General features: G+C 42.0%; 1 protein-coding gene across 1 annotated transcript; it reads right to left on the bottom strand.

The window, feature by feature from the left end:
• Nucleotides 1-13,974: 13,974 nt before the first annotated feature.
• LOC133921017 (uncharacterized) lies at nt 13,975-18,305 on the bottom strand. The gene is made up of 5 exons (XM_062365715.1): nt 17,812-18,305; nt 16,485-16,521; nt 15,506-15,742; nt 15,366-15,413; nt 13,975-14,611 (listed from the first exon to the last, which is right to left on the bottom strand). Exons 1-5 carry the CDS (start codon nt 18,114-18,116, stop codon nt 14,348-14,350), a joined length of 891 nt encoding a protein of 296 aa, XP_062221699.1. The 5' UTR covers nt 18,117-18,305; the 3' UTR covers nt 13,975-14,347.
• Nucleotides 18,306-22,311: the final 4,006 nt, after the last annotated feature.

The raw sequence follows: 22,311 nt of genomic DNA, 5'->3' as shown, positions 1-22,311 counted from the left end.
TCTACACTTACTTTGGAACCTAGGGTAACAACTAGATTCAACTAGAAGTACCTATGTGTTGTTGGTTTGCAATTTCATTTTGTTTAGCTGTAAAGTCCGAGTTGAACTCGGAACTTTCAATACCCGGAAGTTTTGGACTGAACCCGAAAGTTACGGATTCTGTTAATTCGCTGTGAAGTTTTTAATTTTTAGGAACACCTATTCACCCTCTTTAGGTGACATCTCGTACATTCACTTATGCCAAGTGACATTTTCTGCTCCTTTTCAAATTTTTGTCATTTGGATGAGCTTCTCTTGTTGAATTACTTCAAACCTAAATCTTTGCGCTTTAAGGGTTGTCATTGCTCTCATCAAGGGGGAGATTGAGAAACCATATGAAAATATACCTTGTTTTATATGCTATGAGTGATTGACAAGTGTGTTGATTTGATTTTATGATTTTTGGATTGCAAATACATGTAGATGTACTACAATTATGATCATAAGTAACCAAAGTTGCAGAGAAAATCGAGCTAACATGTTTATCTCTGAGTCTAGGAAAATTGTACATGTCAGAAGGTCCGGTGTTTAGATAGAGTACATGCTGGAGTATTTTAAGCCGAAGGCAAAACTTTAAGTACACGTCAGATGGTCTGGTGTTGGGCATCAGTAAACGCCGGAGCTTTTCCTTCAGAGAGGCTGCAACGATGAAGCAATATGAGCGCCAGACTAATTTTTCCAGAGAAGATTCAGAAAGTGTTTGGGGCTGTTCTACACGTCGGATCGCCGGACTATTTCTTACAGAAGAGAATTCCGTTTGGAGGGGTCTGCTGAGTTGCACATGCTAGATGATTCGATGCAGACACCTCTTGAGCGCTGGACCATCTGATGTTCATGATTTTTATGAGATATGCTTTGAACTGAGGATTTCGATGTAGACTAACTGCAGGTGGAGTTATATATTGTTAGAGATGCATGTTTGCTTGTCTTGTGTTGTGCAGGCAATGGATGCAACTTAGCGGTCGACAACGGGATGATCAGGGTCATGTGAGATGCTTGGTGCCGTATGATCGAGGAGGTCGGATGAAGTCAAGAGTGATCCTAGATTTGCACATAGAGATCAAGCAAAGTATGAGAACATGGATGAAGATGACGTGTTGACAAAGTCAAGTGAAAGGGATACCGATACAAGTGACAAAGTGGTCCGAGGGATCTGGAGCGGGAGAGACTTGATGGCGGTCAAGATTGCAAGATAGAGTACACGTATTAACATAAGGATGCTTGCTTGAGGTTAAGCAAGTGGCAGTGAGTCACGTTTTGAGAAACGTGCAAGGGGTTCGCGGTTTGATCTCAAAACTATGGGAATGATGGAAGTACATGTGACATCATCGAAGCTAAGTCATGAATGCGTCACAATCGTCTGATGGATGAAGGAGAAAATAGACTAAAATATACTCGGTGACAGGTATGAGTGTACTATAGAAGAGAGGTATTTTGGTAATAAGTTAGGAAACTTAGGGGTTAAGGAACCTATGCTATAAATAGAGTGGGGGCTAGTTGAAACCTTTGAACCAGCCACTTGAACGTCTTGAGTCATTTATATGAGAGCTTTGTATTTGGGTTTTATAAGAAAGGAAGTTGAGTGCTTAACCTATGTATTAGGTGAGAGCTATGTGAAGAAAAATCTTTATAATCTACCTAAAATAGGACTTATCTCTGCAAGTAATAAAATTTGTATTTACTCTTGTGCTTGTATTCATCTCATTCTAGTTTCACTCTATTGGTTCTTTTGCAAGTTTTTCTTTTTTCCGTTGTGTTTTCGTTCCAGTTGTTGAGCTGAATTTTTTTTTCACCTTCAAAAGTTGTTCTTCTTGTTGCTAGAGGTATAAAATTCATATACATATGTATACAAGTGGATCTTGAATTCCTCTGCCTTTAGATCATCAACTTAGAGAATTTCTTCTACTGGTGATCTTTTCTTTGCTTTGAAGGTTTCTTTTCTCAAGTTGTTATCTTTTGTGGAGATGACCCGTAGGATGAGTTTCAATAGAACATAGGATTTATATACATCTACGAGAGCTATGTGTATTTCTGGATATTTTCTTAGCAACTTGATTATCTCTGGTTTTGCTTCTTCTATTGTTTTTTAGGTGCGTTGGGTGATAAAAGAAGAACGACATCCAATTCGAAAGAAGCTGATAAGACATCTATTCACTTCTTTTAATCGTCATTCTTGATCCTACAGCTATCTTCTTAGAGCAATGACAGATGCAGAGGTAGGGAGCTCACCCACCCCTCTCTCTCATAGTAGAATTGGAGAGTTGTTTTTCCTTGGCTTTGCCAATGAGTGATATCGCTTTCTTGAATCAATGAGCATCTGGTCTTTTCTATCTAGTTTAGAGTAAATGAAGGGTGAACAAATAAATTATTTCAACTCCTTGATTTATGCTCATAACACAGAAGCAGTTTAGGACTTCTTTTTGCAACTGTTGTGATTATTTATTAGGGCAATAAATTCTTCCAATTAAAGTGCTACAGTAGTAGCACTAAACTGATTTCGTGATGAGGGCCAAGGGGCTAATTATGTGCATGGATATATATGCATTTCATGTTTGGTTCATAAGCTTTATGATTGTGTGGGTGCAGTGATAGTTATTGTAGAGTATTTATCATTCAATGGATTGTTAAACCAAGACTTTTATGTGTTTCTACGTTTTTAACTATACATATTAGCTTAGCTGTAAAAATACATTTATCATATTTTTATCTAAATAGAGAAGAGATAATACGAGAAATAGAAAAACTAGATACTAATTAATATATAGTCAATCTATAGCACTACATGCATTACATGCCGACATCCCGCGCAAGGTCATTTATGTACGTACACGCACCTTTGCTCCAAGCTACTATTGCACTAGAGTACACACCAGTGCCTAGAAGGCATCCACGCACTGCTGGTTCGGCTCATACATAATCATCGCTTTTTTTTGTGTGTGTAGTCGACCAATCTAAACTTTTGACCTCAAATTATTTTTGTGTATTGAGTTTGAAACCTTCAAAAATGATACGAATATAAAATTTTCTACGTTTCACAAATATATCGAAACATAAATCCGTAATCCAAATTGCATTTCGGGGATTGATCTGAGGTGATGTCCAAGACATAAGTCCTTTGTGACCCGAGGGAGTACTTATTAGTACAGCGGTGTGTTACTTGCGAATTCAATTTGTCTCATGACATGAGTCAACTTACTACATACGTACCGTCGTCTTTGCATGCATTAGCCAATTACTATAATACATATAATGTTTTAGGACCAACTGTTGGTCCCTGCCTTTGCGATCGCTCGATCTCCATGTCCCCGGGTCGATCAACTAGCGAGCGAGCACGGATCATAGAGTAGATCTGAAGTACCCCATGAACGGCATGAATCTAATGTGGAGCTTCATCACAATCGGTAATAAATGCATTAATGGTACACGTGACTAGTCATTAAAATAGATGAATTCAAGGATGTCTCAACGAACATATACTTCCTGAATGTTCAGAGTAAACTTAATAAACCACTGTATGTTGACCTAATAACCATCAGGCAGGTACAGATTTATCAAGTGACACAGTTCAAGAAGTTGTAGATTTGATGATATTCGAGTCGCATAACCACTGTATGTTGCCCGTACAATGCTGTAGTTAGAGTTTTTTGCTACATTGGTACGGTTTTTTCTCTCTATAAATGCTACATTGGTACGGTTTCTCTCTCTCTACATTGGTACGATTTGATGATATTCGTTAAGCTTTGGCTGATTGGCTCTGTATTGACCAGTGATCAGTGCTTATATGGAAGCAGTACTTATATTACTTCTATATAAAAACATATTAATTGACATTCGGTCGATCGTGGTACGACTTAACAGGAAAAGCCGCCACACGTGCACATACGCGCTTACTCGATCGATCATCACAGTAAATACGTACGGTACTAGTCCCGGCATATTACTCGATATTGTTACGTACGTACCTGAAACACTGCTAGCTACTAGTTTGGAGTGAGATGCTGCGATCTACTCCGTCGTCGATCTATTATACTATATACGTACGCACGCGTGTATTGCGATCGAGCGCGACATGTGCGAGTACGTAGCAACGCATGCATCGATGCAACAAGTCACGACTCACGAGACAAAAAAAGTCATCGTGCATCTCCGCGTCGTAGTATATAAGTTCAATACGTACGTGCGTACACCCCCAGTTGCATAAACGTATAAAAGCAGCTAGCTAAAGCTAGCACATTACGCGAAAGGAAATGCAAGTCACATGGGTTTTTGGATGCATGAGTTACCTACGTAGTTTTATTAGGGTAGTGTTTGGTTCGTGGGACAGTGTGAGACGGAACGGATCTATTTCGTTTTTGAGCTGTTTGGTTGGAGCTCAGTACGATGAGATGATTTTGAATCAGAGAATATTATTTAAAGATTCGGAATGGATCCGTTTAAAAAAAAGACTGAATGTAGTCATCCCACTTAGAACGGGTCACTAACGGTGGGTCCGAAATCTAAAATGGACTCGTTCCATCCTACCCATAAACAAACATCTGATTCCAGACCATTCTAACCCATCTCTAAATACATGAACGAAATCATCCCATCCCACTTCGCTTTCTAACTAAACACTACCTAAGTTCATATATTTATCTGTTTGTTAATATTCTTATATATTTTATAATTTTTTCGTCTATCTATCAATGTAAATAAAAGTCCTGCATAAGACATGTGTGCGCAACGCGTCATGATGGCTTGTGTTGTCAACTACGTCCTGTAGAAGTAGTAACTGATATGAACATGCGACGTACGATATCACATGTATATAACTGATATGAACATGCGATGTACGATATCGATTGTACGGGCTGGCGCATATATATAACTACAAATTTAACTTTGCGCGTCGTTGCTGTGTGTTCCTGGGGCAGGCGCGCGCGCACGTACGTACGTTCTCTTACGATCGAGCGCGCGTATCCATTCCCGACGATAGCGCGCAGCGCCGCCCGCGCGCGCGCATGCACGGGGAGAGTAACGACGGCCGGCAATCGATCGGACGCAGCTAGCTCAAGCGTGCCGTACGTGTGCACGGGGCGCCGTGCGCGCGGGCGACACGGCGCTGACGTCGTATCTCGCCGTGGCGATTGAGAGCCCTGCCGCGACGGATCTCGTGGGATATACACCTGGCAGGCCGGGCCGAGGCTCGAGGAGTGCTCACTGGTTGCTGCACGCTTAGAGACACAAGCGGCGGTAGCGCCCTAGCAGCTGGGACGCGCAGCACCGGCCTGCCTGCCGCGGTGACCTTGCTCGGCTCAAACAATTCTGAACCTGAACACCTCCATTATCTACGTACGTATACGTATACCACCATGCGTAGCAATTCAAGTTAGGAATGCTAGTACATACATACACCTTGCAAAACTCAGCTATGGATGTTAGTGCTAGTATCCATATACGTATATAGTAGCAGTAGTAGTCTACGTAATGTATCATCTACTGATATACTCGTTGGTTCATTGGTTGCATATGCAATCGATCGACCAGCTAGGCAGCTAGCAGCTGGGGCACAGCCCAATCTTTGTTGGATTCTTTGCATTTATTCCTCCCGCGTCAGGACCAAAAAGGACATCCATAATTTTCTGTTTGCACGAGGCGCAAACGCCCAGTGCTGCTACTGTGCTTATTTACGGCCGGGACCTACCACACTAATGTCATAGCATGCATGCATGCATATACTGATATACGTAACACTTGTGTACGCTGCTAGCTAACTCTACCGTCGGTACGTAGTATATGGCTGCATGCATGTAGGAGTAATAATGCATCGAAAGGTCCACATTCGAAAACTACATATACACGTATGTACATGGCGTAGCTGATATGCCATGTATATTGTAGAGCTACTTCGTTCAGGGCTTATACAGTATAGACAGAGCTATTTGGGGGCGGATCCGAAAATAGATAACATACTTTATAGTATTTATCGAAATAGATAAGATGCTATCGTATTTATAAATTTAGCATCCATATTCGGGACCTCATTTATCGAAAATGGTACGAATATGGCACTGTTCACCATTTTCGGCACATAAAATGTCGAGATGCCGAATATGATGAACAGTATCATATTTGGTACCTAAGGTGCCAAATACAGCTAGCCCTCCATCAACTCCCGTTGTCATGAATAGTACCCATGTTGATTAAATTTCGTTTCCACTCTCCTTCAAAACGGTGATCTTCTGTTACTCCAAATATTTTAAAACTTTTTGTACGTGTTTTATAATCCATGAGAAACCTATTATAATCCATGTGAAACCCAAAAATCATTTTTATATTTTAAACTAAAATTCTTCAAAATAAGGTTACTTTTATAACCTCTAACAATTGTTAGTGCCTCAAATAAATTCCTAAAAATTTGGAAAAAAAATTGGACTAATTTCTAAAATTATTTCTAGCCCTAGGTTACATGATGAAAAAATGAGTACTTTGTAATGCTCTATTTTGTTTGAATTCAAATTCTAGTATTCGGTAGTTCTTACGGTTTCAGTAGTTTTTGGTTTATTCAGTAGTTAGGAATTCAATAGTTTTAGTAGTTTTAGGTTAGTCAGTAGTTAGATATCTAGTAGTTTCAATAGTTCTAAGTTAGTTAGTAGTCCTTATGTGTCTAGTAATTTTAGTAGTTTTAGATTGATCAGTAATCCTATAATAAATGGTTTAGGCTCAGTAGTAAATGGCCTCTTCAAAACACATGTTCCTCGTTTCTTTCAACCCATATTTGAGTACCAAAGTATCATGCAATGTATCAAAACAAGGTCTATGTATTTTGAACATTTTGTAACAATCCTTTGAGGAGCCCAAACAATCAAAGACCCACTATTGTACAGTATATCTTGGCTTCTTCCTCTCTTTTTCATAAGGTACTTCTCATTGTATGTGAGAGTAACAGAAGCAGCATACATGTGTTGTTGAAGTTTCTTCTTTCTTAACCTCCTCTTTTTTATAACATAATCATTATCATCATCACTTGAGCAAATGTGAACATCACTGCCACTTGTTGTGCTCATCTAGAAATAGATTCTGAAAAATTTAGAAAAACAATAAATAGAAGTTTAGAACAATAAAAAAAGGACAAGTTTTGAACAACAATGCAAACAATTAGCAATCCAAACATAAGATTTAAGTTGCATTACATGAGTCTCATCAATACAAAATAAATAGAATCTAAAACATAAACATAAAGTTTAGAGCAATTAAGGATATAAATAATGAGACACAACGATACAAATAAAGAGATATCTAATGCCTTCTCGTATCCTCATACTATCTCTTGAGCCAATTGAGCCTCCCTTCGTTTGTCTTCATAGCATAAAAGAAGCATCGATTTTCAAGTTTATCAAACATCTTTGTAGCGATGTAGTATTTGTCGCTTTTTTGGTAGCCCCACATTTCACAACCTCTTACATGATGGCCTCAATATCATTAGCCACGAAGATATTATTAGATGCCTCCAAACGATTTTCACTAATGACATGGTCAACGAACCGCTTGAAGTCCTTTTGCACATGATTCTTCTTCGTCTTCTTTGGACTACAAGCAATGGTAGCAACCCCACGCTTGCCCTTAGGTGGGGCCAATGGGTTAGGAGCATGGGTCTCATCATCTTCGATATCTAAATCAACAATATCTTCATCAGCTTAAACTGAACCTTCCTATTCCACTTCGAGCATGACCGAAGATTTCCCATCAACATTAGCTTTTTGAAACATCACCTCTAACAAGATCATTCATTTTATTTGCTCAATATAGGATTCAAGATATGCAATTTTTCATAAAGCTAAAATAATTTGTGCCTTTGCGACACAAAAGAGCACATGCTCTCCCAAGGGTTAATCATGGGCTAAACATTTACATAGATAAATATCAAAGACATCTAATCTGCTGAACTAAACAAAGCGGCCTAGCACAAACTTTTCACATAACTAGCCCTAATTTAAGCACTGATCAAGCTAAAACAAATACTCAAATGTAACAAGAGATTATATTTATATTTCAAGTTCATTCTCAAAAAAGACAAGCTTGCTCAACAGATTTTATGACATGTTTCAATAAGAACCTAAGCTTGCACAAAGTGTTATACATCTACTACGCTTAGCAGAAATTCACAACCAGTATAAGAAAGTACAATGGACATATAAGTGAAGCTCAACTACCATGAGTATCTTACATGATGCTATGAGATGCAAATGCAACAAAAGTAAGATAGAGTATTTATAAGAGCAACTCCCCTCACACAATATCATAGGGATGGCACACTCCAAGCTCTCCTCTCAAATAGGCAAATCTGATGGCATCTAGAGGCTTAGTGAAAATATCGGCTAGCTGATTTTGGGTATCAATGTATGTCAAGTTTATGTCTCCCTTCTCATTGTGGTCTCTCAGAAAGTAAAATCTCACATCTATGTATTTGGTTCTGAAGTGTTGAACTGGGTTGTTGGCTAAACTGATAGCGCTGGTGTTGTCACACAAGAGAGGCACTGTCGTTGGATGAACTCTACAAGCGGGGATCCGGAGGGACCCCCTTTGAGATTCGGTCGGGGGGGTGATTCTGAATCTACCTCGTACGTGAATTAAATGAGAGTAAATGAGATGCAAGCGGGATGGATGATCGGATGCTAGAGGAAATAAATGCTCGGGGGATTTTAGACAGGTTCGAGCCGTACGGAGTGTAATATCCTACTCCTGTGTGTATGCTATAAATACTCTGGAAATACCTCTCTGAGGATCTCTTGTGTTACAAGGATTTTTGTCTAAGTCTAGAGCTTCGTGTATTTCTTGTGTTAGCTTGTCTCGGTACTCTTCAATTTGTGAGACTTGGTCGACTTCCATAACTTCTTCGGCCTGGCCTTCTCCGGGGTGCCCACCCCTTCTTATATCCCGTCGGGGCGGCCTGGCATGCCCAGAAAGGATGGCGCGAGTCCCAAGGTGCCATAAATGGAAAGCAACCATCATGGGCTGCAGTTTGACGTTACGGGGGGTTGAAAACGCGCCTCCGTCTGATCCTGTCGTCATCATACCGCTTTTCAGCGGGTGCAGCAGGGAGGGCCCACCGGGCAGCCACCGAGCAACCTCACGTGCCCGCCCGGTCAGAGCAAACCTGACACAACAGGGCGGCAGGCGATATGCCTCGAGTCCAGTGACGATATGCCTCGAGTCCAGTGACGTGCGATGGGACCCGGCGCATTAAATGTCCCCACGCCTACCTACCAGGCAGTGGCAGGGACTGACAGCAGGCGTGGGGGAGTGGTTGGAAGTGACAGGCCATGCTCCCTCTTAAATGCAGCATCGAGCCTCTCACCAATTGACACCTCACGCCGAGCCCTTGTGGGGTCCACCGGTAAGGGAATTCTCAAGTCCTCGGGGAACTTTGGGTGCTCGGGGACTACTGTTCATAGCCCCGAGCACTCTCTCCCGGATATGCCTTTTCTCGGTCATCAGGGAACTTGGGTACTCGAGGACCACTGTTCATGGCCCCGAGCGTCCTCTCCCGGAACTGTGTTTGCTCGGGTCATCGGGGAACTCGGGTAGTCGGGGACTAGTGTTCATGGCCCCGAGCGCCCTCTCCCAGAACTGTGTCTGTTTGGGTCATCGGGGAACCCGGTACTCGGGGACCACTGTTCATGGCCCCGAGTGCCCTCTCCCAGAATTGTGTCTGCTCGGATCATCAGGGAACTCGGGTACTCGGGGACCACTGTTCATGGCCCCGAGCACCCTCTCCCGGAACTTAGTCTTCTCGGATCTCAGGGAGATAATCCCCGAGGGAGGGCACCACGTGGCACTCTGCTGTCCTGGCCTCTGGACTCGGGGACCTCCGGTTCCCATGTCACCGATAGGCACACTCCTGAAATCCAACCCAAAATATCTCAAGGTAGCAACCATCCACAAAATCTGTGAGCAACAACTAGTAGCAACTACATATTTAGGTTTAGCAATAGACTGTGCAACGCTAGACTGCTTACGAGAAGATCAACACACAAGAGAAGTACAAAAGAAATGATAGGTACCAGAGGTACTTTTCCTGTCAATTCTACAACCAACAAAATCTGTTTACGGAAAAACCTGAAAGAGAAAAAAAAAACAGAAAACCAAAGTCCATACTCGATAGTGTACCTGAGATACCTCAGAATGCATTTGACCGCTTGGCGGTGAGACTTCCTCGGTGAAGCCTGGAAGTGAGTACACAAGTAGACGGCAAAGTGGATGTCGGGTCTTGTCACCGTCAGGTACAGAAGGGAGTCGATCATGCTCCTGTACTTCCGCTAGTCCACCTCTTCGCTATCTTCATTCGGATCAAGTACGGTCGAGGTAGCTATAGGTGTCGCCAATGCCTTTGCATCGCTCATGTTGAATTTCTTCAGCAAATCCTTGGTTTACTTCGTTAGGTGGGCGAATATACCTTACTTGTATTGCTTGATTTGTAGTCCAAGGAAGAAGTTGAGCTCACCCATCATCAAATCTCAAACTCTCTGCTCATAGTTTCTGCATACTTGACCACAAATGTATGAGAAGAGCTATCAAAAAATGATATCATCCATGTAAATATGAACAAGTAATAAATCATTGATATGCCTGAAAATGATCAAAATTTTATCGGCTGTCCCCATCATATACTCATGCTCTATCAAGAAAGACATAAGCCTATCATACCAAGCTCTAGGTACATGCTTAAGCCTATACAAAGCCTTTCTAAGCTTATAAACTCTATTTGGGGTGCTCAAATCCTGGGTGTTGCTTGACATACACCTCTTCATGAATTAAACCATTTAGAAAAGCATTCTTGATATCCATTTGATACAACTTGAAACCTTTGGAAGCCATGAATGCAATAAGGATCCTAATGGCTTCTAGCCCAGCTACAGGTGCAAAAGTTTCTTCAAAGTCTATCCCCTCTAACTAAGTGAAACCCTGAGCCAAAAGTCTAGCCTCGTTTCTCACTACAGACCCATCCTCCCTATGTTTGTTTTTGAAAATCCATTTTGTGCCTATGGTGCGAACATTGGGAGGTGGCTCTATAAGAGCCCAAACATGGTTTCTCTTAAAAATTTCTAACTCTTCATGCATGGCATTGACCCAACTCGAATCAGAAAGAGCATGTCCAACAACATGGGTCTTAAAAGAAGCAGCGAATGCAGAATCAGTAAAATGAGCATGAGAAGCGGTCTTGGACCATGTTATCCTCTCATCAATATCTCTGATTATCATGTGCGGATGGTGTCGCCGTTGAATATGTTGAGGGGCCTCACGTTTAGATGTGAACTCCCCCCAAAACCTGTGCTGATGCAAGCTCAAGACCAGCTGAAGTGGAAGTGGACGCTGCATTATCCTTTGTTGGAGTAGAAGAAGCAGGTGCCAGCTCTGAAGCAGGTGTGGTCAAGGGGAGTAGTGGATCATCCTCGTCCTCACCGAGAGCTGTAAGGTTGCCATCTACAAAGATGCTCTAACTCATCTCCTGATCACATGCACACTCAAAAATAGAACTTGCACAGGAAATTGTTTCATCAAAGGGGTTAGTGTCAAAATTAAAGACCCTGTAAGAATGACCATGAGGAGAATACCCTAAGAAAATATCATTGGAAGAACACGACTCGAACTTATAAAGATTGCCACGCTTTAGGATGCAGCACTTGCAACCAAAGACTCTCAAATATGAAACATTCAGCTTCTTGCCAAAGCGCAACTCATAAGAAGTCAAATTCAAGACCGAGCGCGAGAAAATCCGATTTGAGATGTAGCACGTTGTGTTTATAGCCTCAGCCCAAAACCTTCTAGAAGTCATATGCTCATCGAGCATCGTCCTAGCCATCTCCATCAAAGTTTTGTTCTTCTTTTCAACCACGTCATTCTGTTGAGGAACGTGTGGGGCGGAAAAATGATGCTCAATGCCATGCTCAAGACAGAAAGCATAAAAAAGATAGTTCTTAAATTCGGTGCTATTATCACTGCGAATTGCTTTCAATGTATCAGGGAGTTCCTTGAACAATCTCAAAGCTAAGCTCCAAAAGTGTGAGAACACTTCATCCTTGCTCATAAGAAAGAAGATCTAAGAGTAGCGAGAAAAATTATTAACAATGGCAAGAACATACCACTTTCCACACATCGAACGAGTTCAAGAAGGACTAATAGTGTCCATATGGAGAAGTTCAAATCAAAATGTTAGTCCATCCGGAACTCTAGAACTATATAACATCATCACATGTTAGTCCAAATCAAAATCAAGTTGAAAAAATCAAGTTGAAAAAGATCAGACGTAACAAAAATATGAACATTGGATGGTTTAGCGTTCACATCAGTGCAATACCGGACCAACCGGTGAGTATAATTCTACTGAAACCCGATTTGCATTACTCTCTGAAAAAATTAGTCCGGTGATTATTTCCGGTGCTCACACTGCCAACACTGGACCATCTGGCGCCTTCAACTTGCCCTCCACGCTGAAAAATTTCTGGTGTTCAACATTGCACACACCAGACCATCTGATGAGCACAACTGCTCATGGTGCACACATTTTAGTCCTTCTGGAAATATTAGTTCGGTGTGCACCTATTGCCAACACTGGACCATCCGGCGCTCTCTCCAAATTTAGCGTCAAAAATTATTCTATGCAAGAACTGTTCTAGTGCTCACTCTCACCCCCACCGAATCTTCCGGTGAATAATTTTTTCTCTGTCTTTGTGCTGAAAAAACTCCGGTGCTCACAACTGTTATACACCGGACTATCCGGTGTGGCCAAATACCCTCTCATCGGACTATCCGGTAAGTGTAAACTTCCTGCACCGAGATATTGATATAATCTCCAATTATTTACTACTTTGGTTAGACAAGATCAATCATTGCATACATAACTATGCATTTGTAATTAAATAGATACTCAACCAAAATCACACATTGTTATTCACTCATCACAAACGATAAACTAAGATATATCTCAACTTGTTTTCTCACGTGTTGCTCATTCGAAAGGCGACAGACATAGGTCATGTTTCTAACTGGTGACATATACCTGTTCATCCTGTTTTTTCAAACAGGAGTTTAAATTTACTAAATTTGAGAATTTAAAATATAAAAATTAAAAAAATCAGCGTGAGAGTATTCAGGCCCCCGCGCAGACGTTGGCCGAAGGCACTTCCTTCTATACGGCCCACGGGCATAGGACCATCGACGTGCTGGATTGGCTACATTTGGAGTTGGATTCCTTCCTTCTAATTTTTTATATTTTTTATTATTTTTCAATAGTTGTAAAAATACACAGTCATTTTTAAATATTAGTATATCTATACTATTGTCGTCAGTTGGATGTCACCTATCTAACAGGCGATATCCAATTTAAATTAAAAAATAAATACCATAGCCAACATAACATCTACGTTAACTTATCGTTCGACCAACCGACAACATCTTTATTTGGGCCCACTAGAAAAGTTAACTCCATTTTCATATTGAAAATGAACATTTGATGTTGCATGCGTACTAAAAAAAAAAGCTTTGGACTTTTGCATACTAATGTACGCACAGTATGGGTGACATTTTTTTTGGACTTTTGCATATTGGAAAAGCTAGCAGTACCTTTTTCGGTGGGCTTGGCAAGGGTGTTGGCTGTGCCGTGAGTCTAACAGGTGTCACCTATTAATAGACAATAATAATGTGTTATCTAACGGACGATGGTTGTTTGGATATGTAATATTTTAAAATATCTATATATTTTTGCAAATATTAAAAAAATAAAATTACAAAGAAATAAAATTATCCTTCCTTCTATGATCCTTTCCCAAAAAAAAAAAGATTTTAGCTGGATTAGATGCAACTGGGCCGGTTCGGCCCGCCCGCCATAACGAGCAAACCGAGTCGTAAATGGCTCTCGCCGTCAGCCATCATCAGTCATGATTATCTGGGAAGAGGGGACTAAAGCCTTACAGTGCACTTTGTTGAAATCAATCAGAATCAAATCTTTTGCACAATGACTACATTACAAGTGAGAAAAAATGTAAGGAAAAGAAAATCAATGAACTAGGAACAGGCTAATTTGTGGCATCCACTAGACTCTCCCGATTCAGCTCACGGGTACAATACCAGTTTGCTTGGCATCTCCAGCACATTGTAGCCACAAGTCTGTCTAATCTGAACTCGTACGGACCATAAGCTAGGCTGCTGCATATACTGGGCGGCATCAGAGACAACAACGAATCCCATCCGCTTGGCTGACTTCTATTATTTCTTCAACTTGTATACAAGCAGCAACATGGTTAACAGCTAAAATGGTGAAGAGTTCGTTTCATCTCTTTCCAAATCTCAAGCACTTGTCGTGTTTTACTTCGGTGATGCTCGACGAAGGCAGCATTTGAGGTGCCTTTGCCGCTTTATCTTTCGAGAGCTTCTCCATCGCGTTTATGAACTTCCGCAAGTGCCTGATGTATTCAGGATAAGTTTCCAGGTTGCAGTGACCGCCGCCTTTGATCCATAGAGGCTCGTATTTTTCCTTCGCTAGCTCCCACAGGCGCTTGCCATGCGAGAAGTCGACAATGTCATCGGCTGTGCCCTGCCATATGATTCAGCAAGTAAGTCCAGATCAAACAAAAACCTACTTGAAAGTAATAATGGAACATCTGACAACTTATGGTTCCATGACTTGTTGAACGTTAGTTCATGGGGCAAGAGACATTATCCGAAAATGCACTTGAAAACAATATTTGGAAACAAAATGAATGGACATAACAGAAATAGTTACTGACTTGTCCGAGAGGTGTACAAAGCAATGGATTAATCAATTGCACAGACCCACAAGTAACTCAAAAGTAAACCATGGTACGCATGAATTAACACGCAAAAAGACAAGCTATTACAATATTCTGTGAGCAGAAATTCTACAGTACCCTTGTTCATGCATTTGCAAGTCAAAACAAACACGGATACGTCAATTTACAAGAAATGCTTCAAAGCTAATATGTTGCTGACAGAGAGATTAGTCAAATTGATTTGTTTCTTGTCCTTTTTCAAAGCAGCAGATTCACGATGCTTGAGAAATGTGTTCAAGAGTTAACACCTATGGGGCCTGGTAGAATATTTGTAGTTAGGACTTCTCATTAGCTTCAGAGGCCGAGAAGACACAATTCTTGTTTCTAAAAGGGGAAAAAATCTTAAAACTGTATAAAAAAAAGATCAGCTATCTAATATACAGATACTAATGCGGCACGACAGTGACTAACAGAGAAGGATGACTAGAGAAATAGATTTTTGAAGGAAAAGGTAAAGATGGCTTGAAATCAAGAAAACTAGGTTGAAAGCCTACTTACATGTATGACCAGCGCTGGGCAGTCAACCTGCTTTATTTTGTCGATGTTCTGTAAATGTATGGAAAGTAACCAGATTAGGATGATAAGTGAACACCGTTTCAGAACAGAAAGTGATGTGTCAAATTACAGTCCAGACTTACCTTGAAGATATCAAACCAAAGTGTCACTTTCACTGGATACAGAACCCGTATGCCTGAGAGTATACCACTGTGAAGGACAACCCCTCTTAACTTTTCCAAACGTGAGGCCAAATGCAATGTTGGTCCACTTCCAACTGATTGCCCATATAGGATTAAATCCTCTTCTTCTATCCCATACTCCTTTTTCAAACAATCATAAACAGCCTCTATGTCGTAGTATGTGTTGTACTCTGATGGCTGTTAGACCAGAAAACATGATTCACAAAAGGAACATAGTTAGTATGCATTCCAACCGGGGAAACAGATACAGCTAAGCGTAAGTACATAGACAGAAACATGCCTACCATCATTTATTCTGTTCTAAATCCAAGTGTCTATTAGTTCACCTATGTGTGGCCTATGGGAACAAGCACACATGCTACTTGATTATTGCTTGCCCAAGCAAATTCTCGGCTAGGCGTCGCTCACCTATAAGTTGAGGCTGATGGTCCCTTAGTTTAACAACTTAGACAAAAGGATGACTACCTAAACAAAGGTAACATCATGGTCTAGGATGGCAGAAAGCAAAGGTGACCTCTTCTTTGTGTGTTGGGGGGGGGGGGGGGGCTATTGATAATGAAAGTAAAAGTAAAATTGAAAGAGGCTAACTAGATATTTGCCAAAGTCCTGCTCTAGATGAGGCTAAGCAATATAGAGTGTCCAATAATTATTTGCTTTGAGAAAGGGTGCCCATACAGCAATTGAAGAACATGGGTTCGATTACGCTGAAGGATAGGGAACAGTCCAATCCAACAGTTGCTACTGAGTCATTGCTAACAATGTGGCACAATCATACAGTAGACATCATGATGGCAAAACAGAAAAAAAAAATAAGAATACGACGCGACAATCAAATCCGAAAAGACACTCAACAGCAAATTGAAGCAACTAGAGAACAACACTCCAGCTCTTAAAATTACTTAAGATTTCAGAAGCTTACTTTTCCTGTAGAGGCACCATAGCCTGAATAATCATAGCTGCAAAATAAAACCATAAAAACAACTTTAGTCAGATATAACATACAGATGTTGTTTGCATTTTATCAAAGAAAAAAATGCTGGCGTAGTTATCCAACATAAATGTACATGTTTTATTGATGTAGATAAAAGTCATCATCCCATCACATCAAGGTAGCAACTTTTCTGGTGGTAGGAAAACTTTTATTATTAAAGGCAAACAGAGGGCACCAAGTAGATCACTCTGAAAAGTTATCTACAACCAACTGCAAATGAAACATGGTCTTGATGCGAAATTTTACCAGAAATATCCGGAGCATGTTTCCAAGGTCCATTCACAACAATAAGAACCAGAGGCCTGGTTCTCTTTTGCTATAAAAAAAAAAAAACTCTGCCTCTTTGAATGTTTTACAGAATCAAAACGACAAATGGCACGAAAATGAGCCAGATTTGCCAACATATAACATATTTGTGCCACAATTTTTGCAATATTGCCATAGCAGTATATTCTAACGGTCTGCATCAGAGTGGTGGCCGGTAACTAACTGAAATTGCTGAAAGCAAGAACAACGGTGCAGCATTTATCTTCATCAGAACAAGACCTGACAACGTAGTACAATAATTGAAGCTGTTTCAGAAACATGGAATCTTCACAAGGCGTCGTGCCTCCCCCGAGCACATTAAATTAAATAACTCGCTGTTTTTCAACCCCCCAGCTTGTGATTAGGATTTAGGAGAAGGACTGCCATGCTGAAATCAAATCAAGACGCTAAAGCTGTAATTGTTCTACGAGGACGAGAAAGAAATCAAAGCGATTCATGCCCATTTACACCCTCGGCAAATTTACAGGGACTAAAGGAGAATTAAACTCAGCTCGGCACCTTCTTGGGATTCAACTCAACCCGCTGTTTAAGAACAGAGGCAAAATCAGATCTCCTCATAATCAATTAAAGGTCCCAAACATCGCCAAACTATTATATTAACAACTGGATGAGTAGCAAACAAAGAAGATACTTCAATTAAATCCCCTTCGAAACAAAGCACCATGTCCTGCAGCGATCAAAATAACTAACTCTACGTATGGCGTAACAACGAACAGGCCGCCAAATCCACTGGCAGGATAATACCAGAAAAAGCTTTTAGAAATGGTTGATTAGCCGTGCCTAGGAAAAAGGGCGCAAGCAAGGACAAGGCATCGCCTAGAAGCTGGCAAGAACGCCGCTGGAATGCACCGCTAAATCGAAGCCACGGAGTGCAAAGTAAAACGAGTGGAGGCAATGGAGGCGCGAGGCAACAAGGTCTCTGACTGACCTCATGATGTTGACGCGGAGGTGCGCGCGGAGCTCGAGGAAGAGCCCGACCATCTGTCCGAGGTCGGCAGCGTTGCCGTGGGAGTAGAGCAGCGTGAGTCTGGCGGCGGGGTGGCGCCAGAAGGCAGCGACGACGCGCGTGCCGGCCCTGGTAGGCAGCGCGCGCACCTCGACGCCGGCGTCCGGCGACACCCCTGTTATGTGCAGCAGCCCGGAGCCGTCCTGGACCGGCAGCGCCTCGTACGTCGCCGGCTCCGGAGGGAAGAAGGCCAGCCTCGCCGCCACCGACGACGTCACGTTGCCCATTCTACCCCTCCCCCTCCCCTCGCCGCATGAGCCTCGCCAGACGCCAATGGCCGGCCCGGCTAGCTGCTGCCAATTCCGGGGCCGGACTGACAAACGGCAGGTTGGGCGTAGACGGAGGTCGCAACGTGCGGTGGTTGCTCGCTGCTTGCGGGTTCGTTTCTTCCAACCTTAGACCATCCCACCATATTCTCTTTCTTCTCCACATCATTATTCTTTTTATTTTTTTTATCTCTAACAACTTTTCTTTAAAGAAGATCGTAAAGAGAAATGAGAGAAAAACATGTCTAAAAGAAATTATATTAGAATCTTTTCATGACCGTAACCATAAAGGAAAACAGTCAGAACGCTGAAATAAACGAAAATTCTTATATAAAAGAATTCTCATCCAAAAAAGACTCCATTAAGAATGATCTTACTAGAAAGCAGTGGATAAATAGGAAGAGGAGCCTCACAAGAATAATTCTTATCTAACCGTTAATTCTTTTATCTAAAAGTTTTTATAATAGCTATAGTAAAATATTATATTATGGGAGATGATGAAGTAGTTCAAATAATATAAAGTAAAAAATAAGTAGCAACTAGATATAGAAAATTTTAAAGATATTATAATAATATTAAGAAATATTATAATATATTAAAAGAATGAATTTTAGAGTACCTATTAGATGATTTAACTTATAATTTTTTTCATTAACTCTCTCGCACATATCTCAATGCTAATGGTCGTTCGAGAAATTTTTCAGTGGAGTTACTTTTTTGAGCTTTCGTTTACCCTTCTCTCTCTGTTCTGGATTCGGTTGCTTGTGTTTTGCGTCTTCTTACGTACAATCGCTTGTGAAAGGGAAGAGGGCTGATGACGACCTTTTGTCATGTCGACCGCATCTTAATCATCGAAAAATTGATTCTAATATTTAAGACATCGAAAATTCATTGAAAATTCGATTCTGATATTTAAGATATCGAAAATTCATGTATTCAACAGCTCAGGTGCCGAATATAGCACTATTCACCGTATTTAACATCTCAGTATCGAAAATCTCCTTGTACCGAATACGGCGGGTGCTCACATCCCGCTAGGTTGGTGCTTTTGGTGCGACGTTCACGTCGTGTCGCGTCGTTTTGCTTTTGTCATTTTTTTTAATCCACATTATCGGTGGCATGGGAACCAAGGGTCCCCGAGTCCCGAGGACAGGATAGCAGAATGCCACGTGGTGCTTTCCCTCGGGGACTATCTCCCTGAGGTTCGAGAAGGCAGTTCCGGGAGAGGGCGCTCGGAGCCATAAATAGTTGTCCCCGAGCACCCAGAGTTCCCCGAGGACCTAAGAGGGCCCTTGCCGGTGGACCCCACAAGGGCTCAGCGGTGAGGTGTTAACTGATGAGAGGCCCGATGCTGTATTTAAGAGGGAGCATGACCTATCACTTCCAACCACTCCCCCTACGTCTGCTGTCAGTCCCTGCCACCGTCTGGCTGAGAAGCGTGGGGATATTTAATGCGACAGGTCTCATCGCGCGTCATCCGGCGCGCCTTGGAGATAACGTCGCTGGGCACGAGGCATATCGCCTACTGCCCTGCGGTGTCAGGCCTGCTCTGACCGGGCGGGCACGCGGGGTTGCTCGGTGGCTACCCGGTGGGCCCCCTGCTGCACCCGCTAAAAAGTGGCATGATGACGACAGGACCGGTCGGGGACGTATTTTCAACCCCCCGTAACATCAAACTGTAGCCCCATAATGGTTGCTTTCCATTTATGGCTCATGGGGACTCGTGCCCTCCTTTCTGGGCACGCCAAGCCTCCCCGACGAGATATAAAAGGGGGAGCGCACCCCGGAGACGGAGACGGACTGAGACAAGTTCGACAGTTAACAAGTCTCATAATCAAGATACACGAAGGACGAAGCCAAGCAGAAAATCAGAGAGATCGGCGCTCCAAGACCGAAGCTCTAGACTTAGACAGAAAACCTTGTAACATGAGAGATCCAGAGAAAGGCATTCACAGAGCATTTATAGCATACACACAGGAGTAGGGTATTACGCTTCGTGCGGTCCGGACATGTCTAAAATCCCTCGAGCATTTACTCCCATTAGCAGTCGATCATCCGTCCCGCCTACATCTCATATACTCGCATTAAATCCACGTACGAGGTAGATTCAGAATCATCCCCTGGCTGAATCTCAAAAGGGGTCCCTCAGGATCCCCGCTTCAGGAGTTCATCCTCCGACACACACGCTGTTGTATTTCGTTATAAAATACAAACAAGCTGGTTTTGTAGCACAATTTAGTTTTATCATGGCATGAGCGAATACAGAAAGAAAGAAAATGGATAAGTGAGTGTGTGTAAATGAAAGTGCATCTAGGCCCCCTAAGTGGGTTTTGGCTTATTGATGACAAAACGATTAAAGAACTAACATGCTTTGTGAGTATTGAACAGGTATGAGCATTAGTTGTGAAGGTAAATGACGTTTGACGCCCGTCGAAACAATTGAAGAATCAACGAAGGATATAAGATAGGGCTTAAATTCTTTTTACTTTTGCAATTGAGTCTAGGATAGATTTTTTCTTAGATGGATGAATTTATTTGCTTGATTAGTGTCTCAATGCTCAAGAGATCCTTTAGAATCACCCAATTGAGAGACACATTCACTCACGGACACGAAACTCTTTCTGAAAATCTTCTGAGTCCGGATACTCCGGTACTCAGCGCTCAGCCGGAGTCTCCGTGCTAGCCTCCGGCAGAGAGTCTCGGCTTCGGGTTAATCTTTTCAAGAAAAAGACCGGAGTCTCCGGTGTTCACCGGATACTCCGGTAAAATGTTTTATGTGCAGTCGGAGTCTCCGAGGTAGACTCCGGCAGAGGCTCTCGGTTAGCTTTTAATCTTTTTGATAATTAATAGGAAAGACCGGAGTCTCCGGTGTTCACCGGATACTCCGGTACCTGGAGATGCCGGAGGATCCGGCTAGTCTCCGGACTTAGTCTGTTTTGGAAGATCTGTCAGGACCGGAGACTCCGGTGTTCACCGGAGACTCCGGTAATTAAACAGAACTGTAACGGCTAGTTCTGACACGTTCGTGACCGTTCTGACGCCGTTTTTGGAATTGGGACCGGAGACTCCGGTGTACACCGGATACTCCGGTAAGCTCTGACAAAAACAGTAACGGCTAGTCTGTGAGAGAGTGCTATAAATGCCCCCTCTCTCCATAGCATTTAGAGCTTGCTGTGGCTGGTTTCCTTGAGACCTCTTGAGCACTTTAAGAGCATTCAAAGCCTCTCCAACCATCTCTAGAGCCAAATTTGCACAAATTTGAGAGTGTGGGTTTGGAGAGAGTTCAAGCCACTTGAGCATTGAGTTCTTCATCGAGCATTTACTGCGATCATTTCCTTTGAAGCTTTGGGTTTCTAAAAGGAAAGGAGTTGCCCGAAGAGCACCCAAAACTTGTGGTGTGCCTCGGGAAGTTTGTAAGCACCTTCATATTGAGTAAGAATTTCTAGCTTGATCTTTGTGGTCGCTAGAAGAGGATAGGGTTGGAGAAGACCCGGCTCTTTGTGAGCTCCTCAACGGAGACGTAGGCACTTCTTTGTGAGGTGGCCGAACTCCGGGATATATTCTCGTGTTCTTTCTTGTGAAACTCACTTGATCGTGTGCATTTGATCATTTGTCATTTAAATTGCTATAGTATCAATCTTGCTAGTTTTAATTGTTGTTCTAGCTTAGTAACATCTACTTGACCTAGTGCATCTCATAGAATCTAGCTGTGATCCTCAGTCCAAATTTATTCTAAAATTTCCTGTCAGGCCGGAGACTCCGGACTAGACCGGATACTCCGGACCATACCGGAGTATCCGGACTTCACCGAAATATCCGGCAGTTTAATCCGCTGTTTTTAGTTTTAAATTTCAGAAAAGCCTATTCACCCCCCCCCCCCTCTAGGCACTTTCAGTAAATTTGTTTCAAAGTAATTTTATCGATATTTTATTATTCATTTAATATATTTGTATATGTAACTTTTTAGGGAAGTAACATCAGGATGATACAAAATTGAATTTGTCGAATAATAATAATTATGAAGTACGATTATCATATAAGTATAGACATTACATACGCTGATAAACATTGCATACAATATAGGGTTTTCATCACTGCACGAATGAATCCTAACCATAAAGAGATGACAACAATAAATGTTGGCATATACGGTACG

The sequence above is a fragment of the Phragmites australis genome, chromosome 6 (genome assembly GCF_958298935.1).
Source record: "Phragmites australis chromosome 6, lpPhrAust1.1, whole genome shotgun sequence".
NCBI lineage: Eukaryota > Viridiplantae > Streptophyta > Magnoliopsida > Poales > Poaceae > Phragmites > Phragmites australis.
This window is presented reverse-complemented; position numbering and strand designations above follow the sequence as displayed.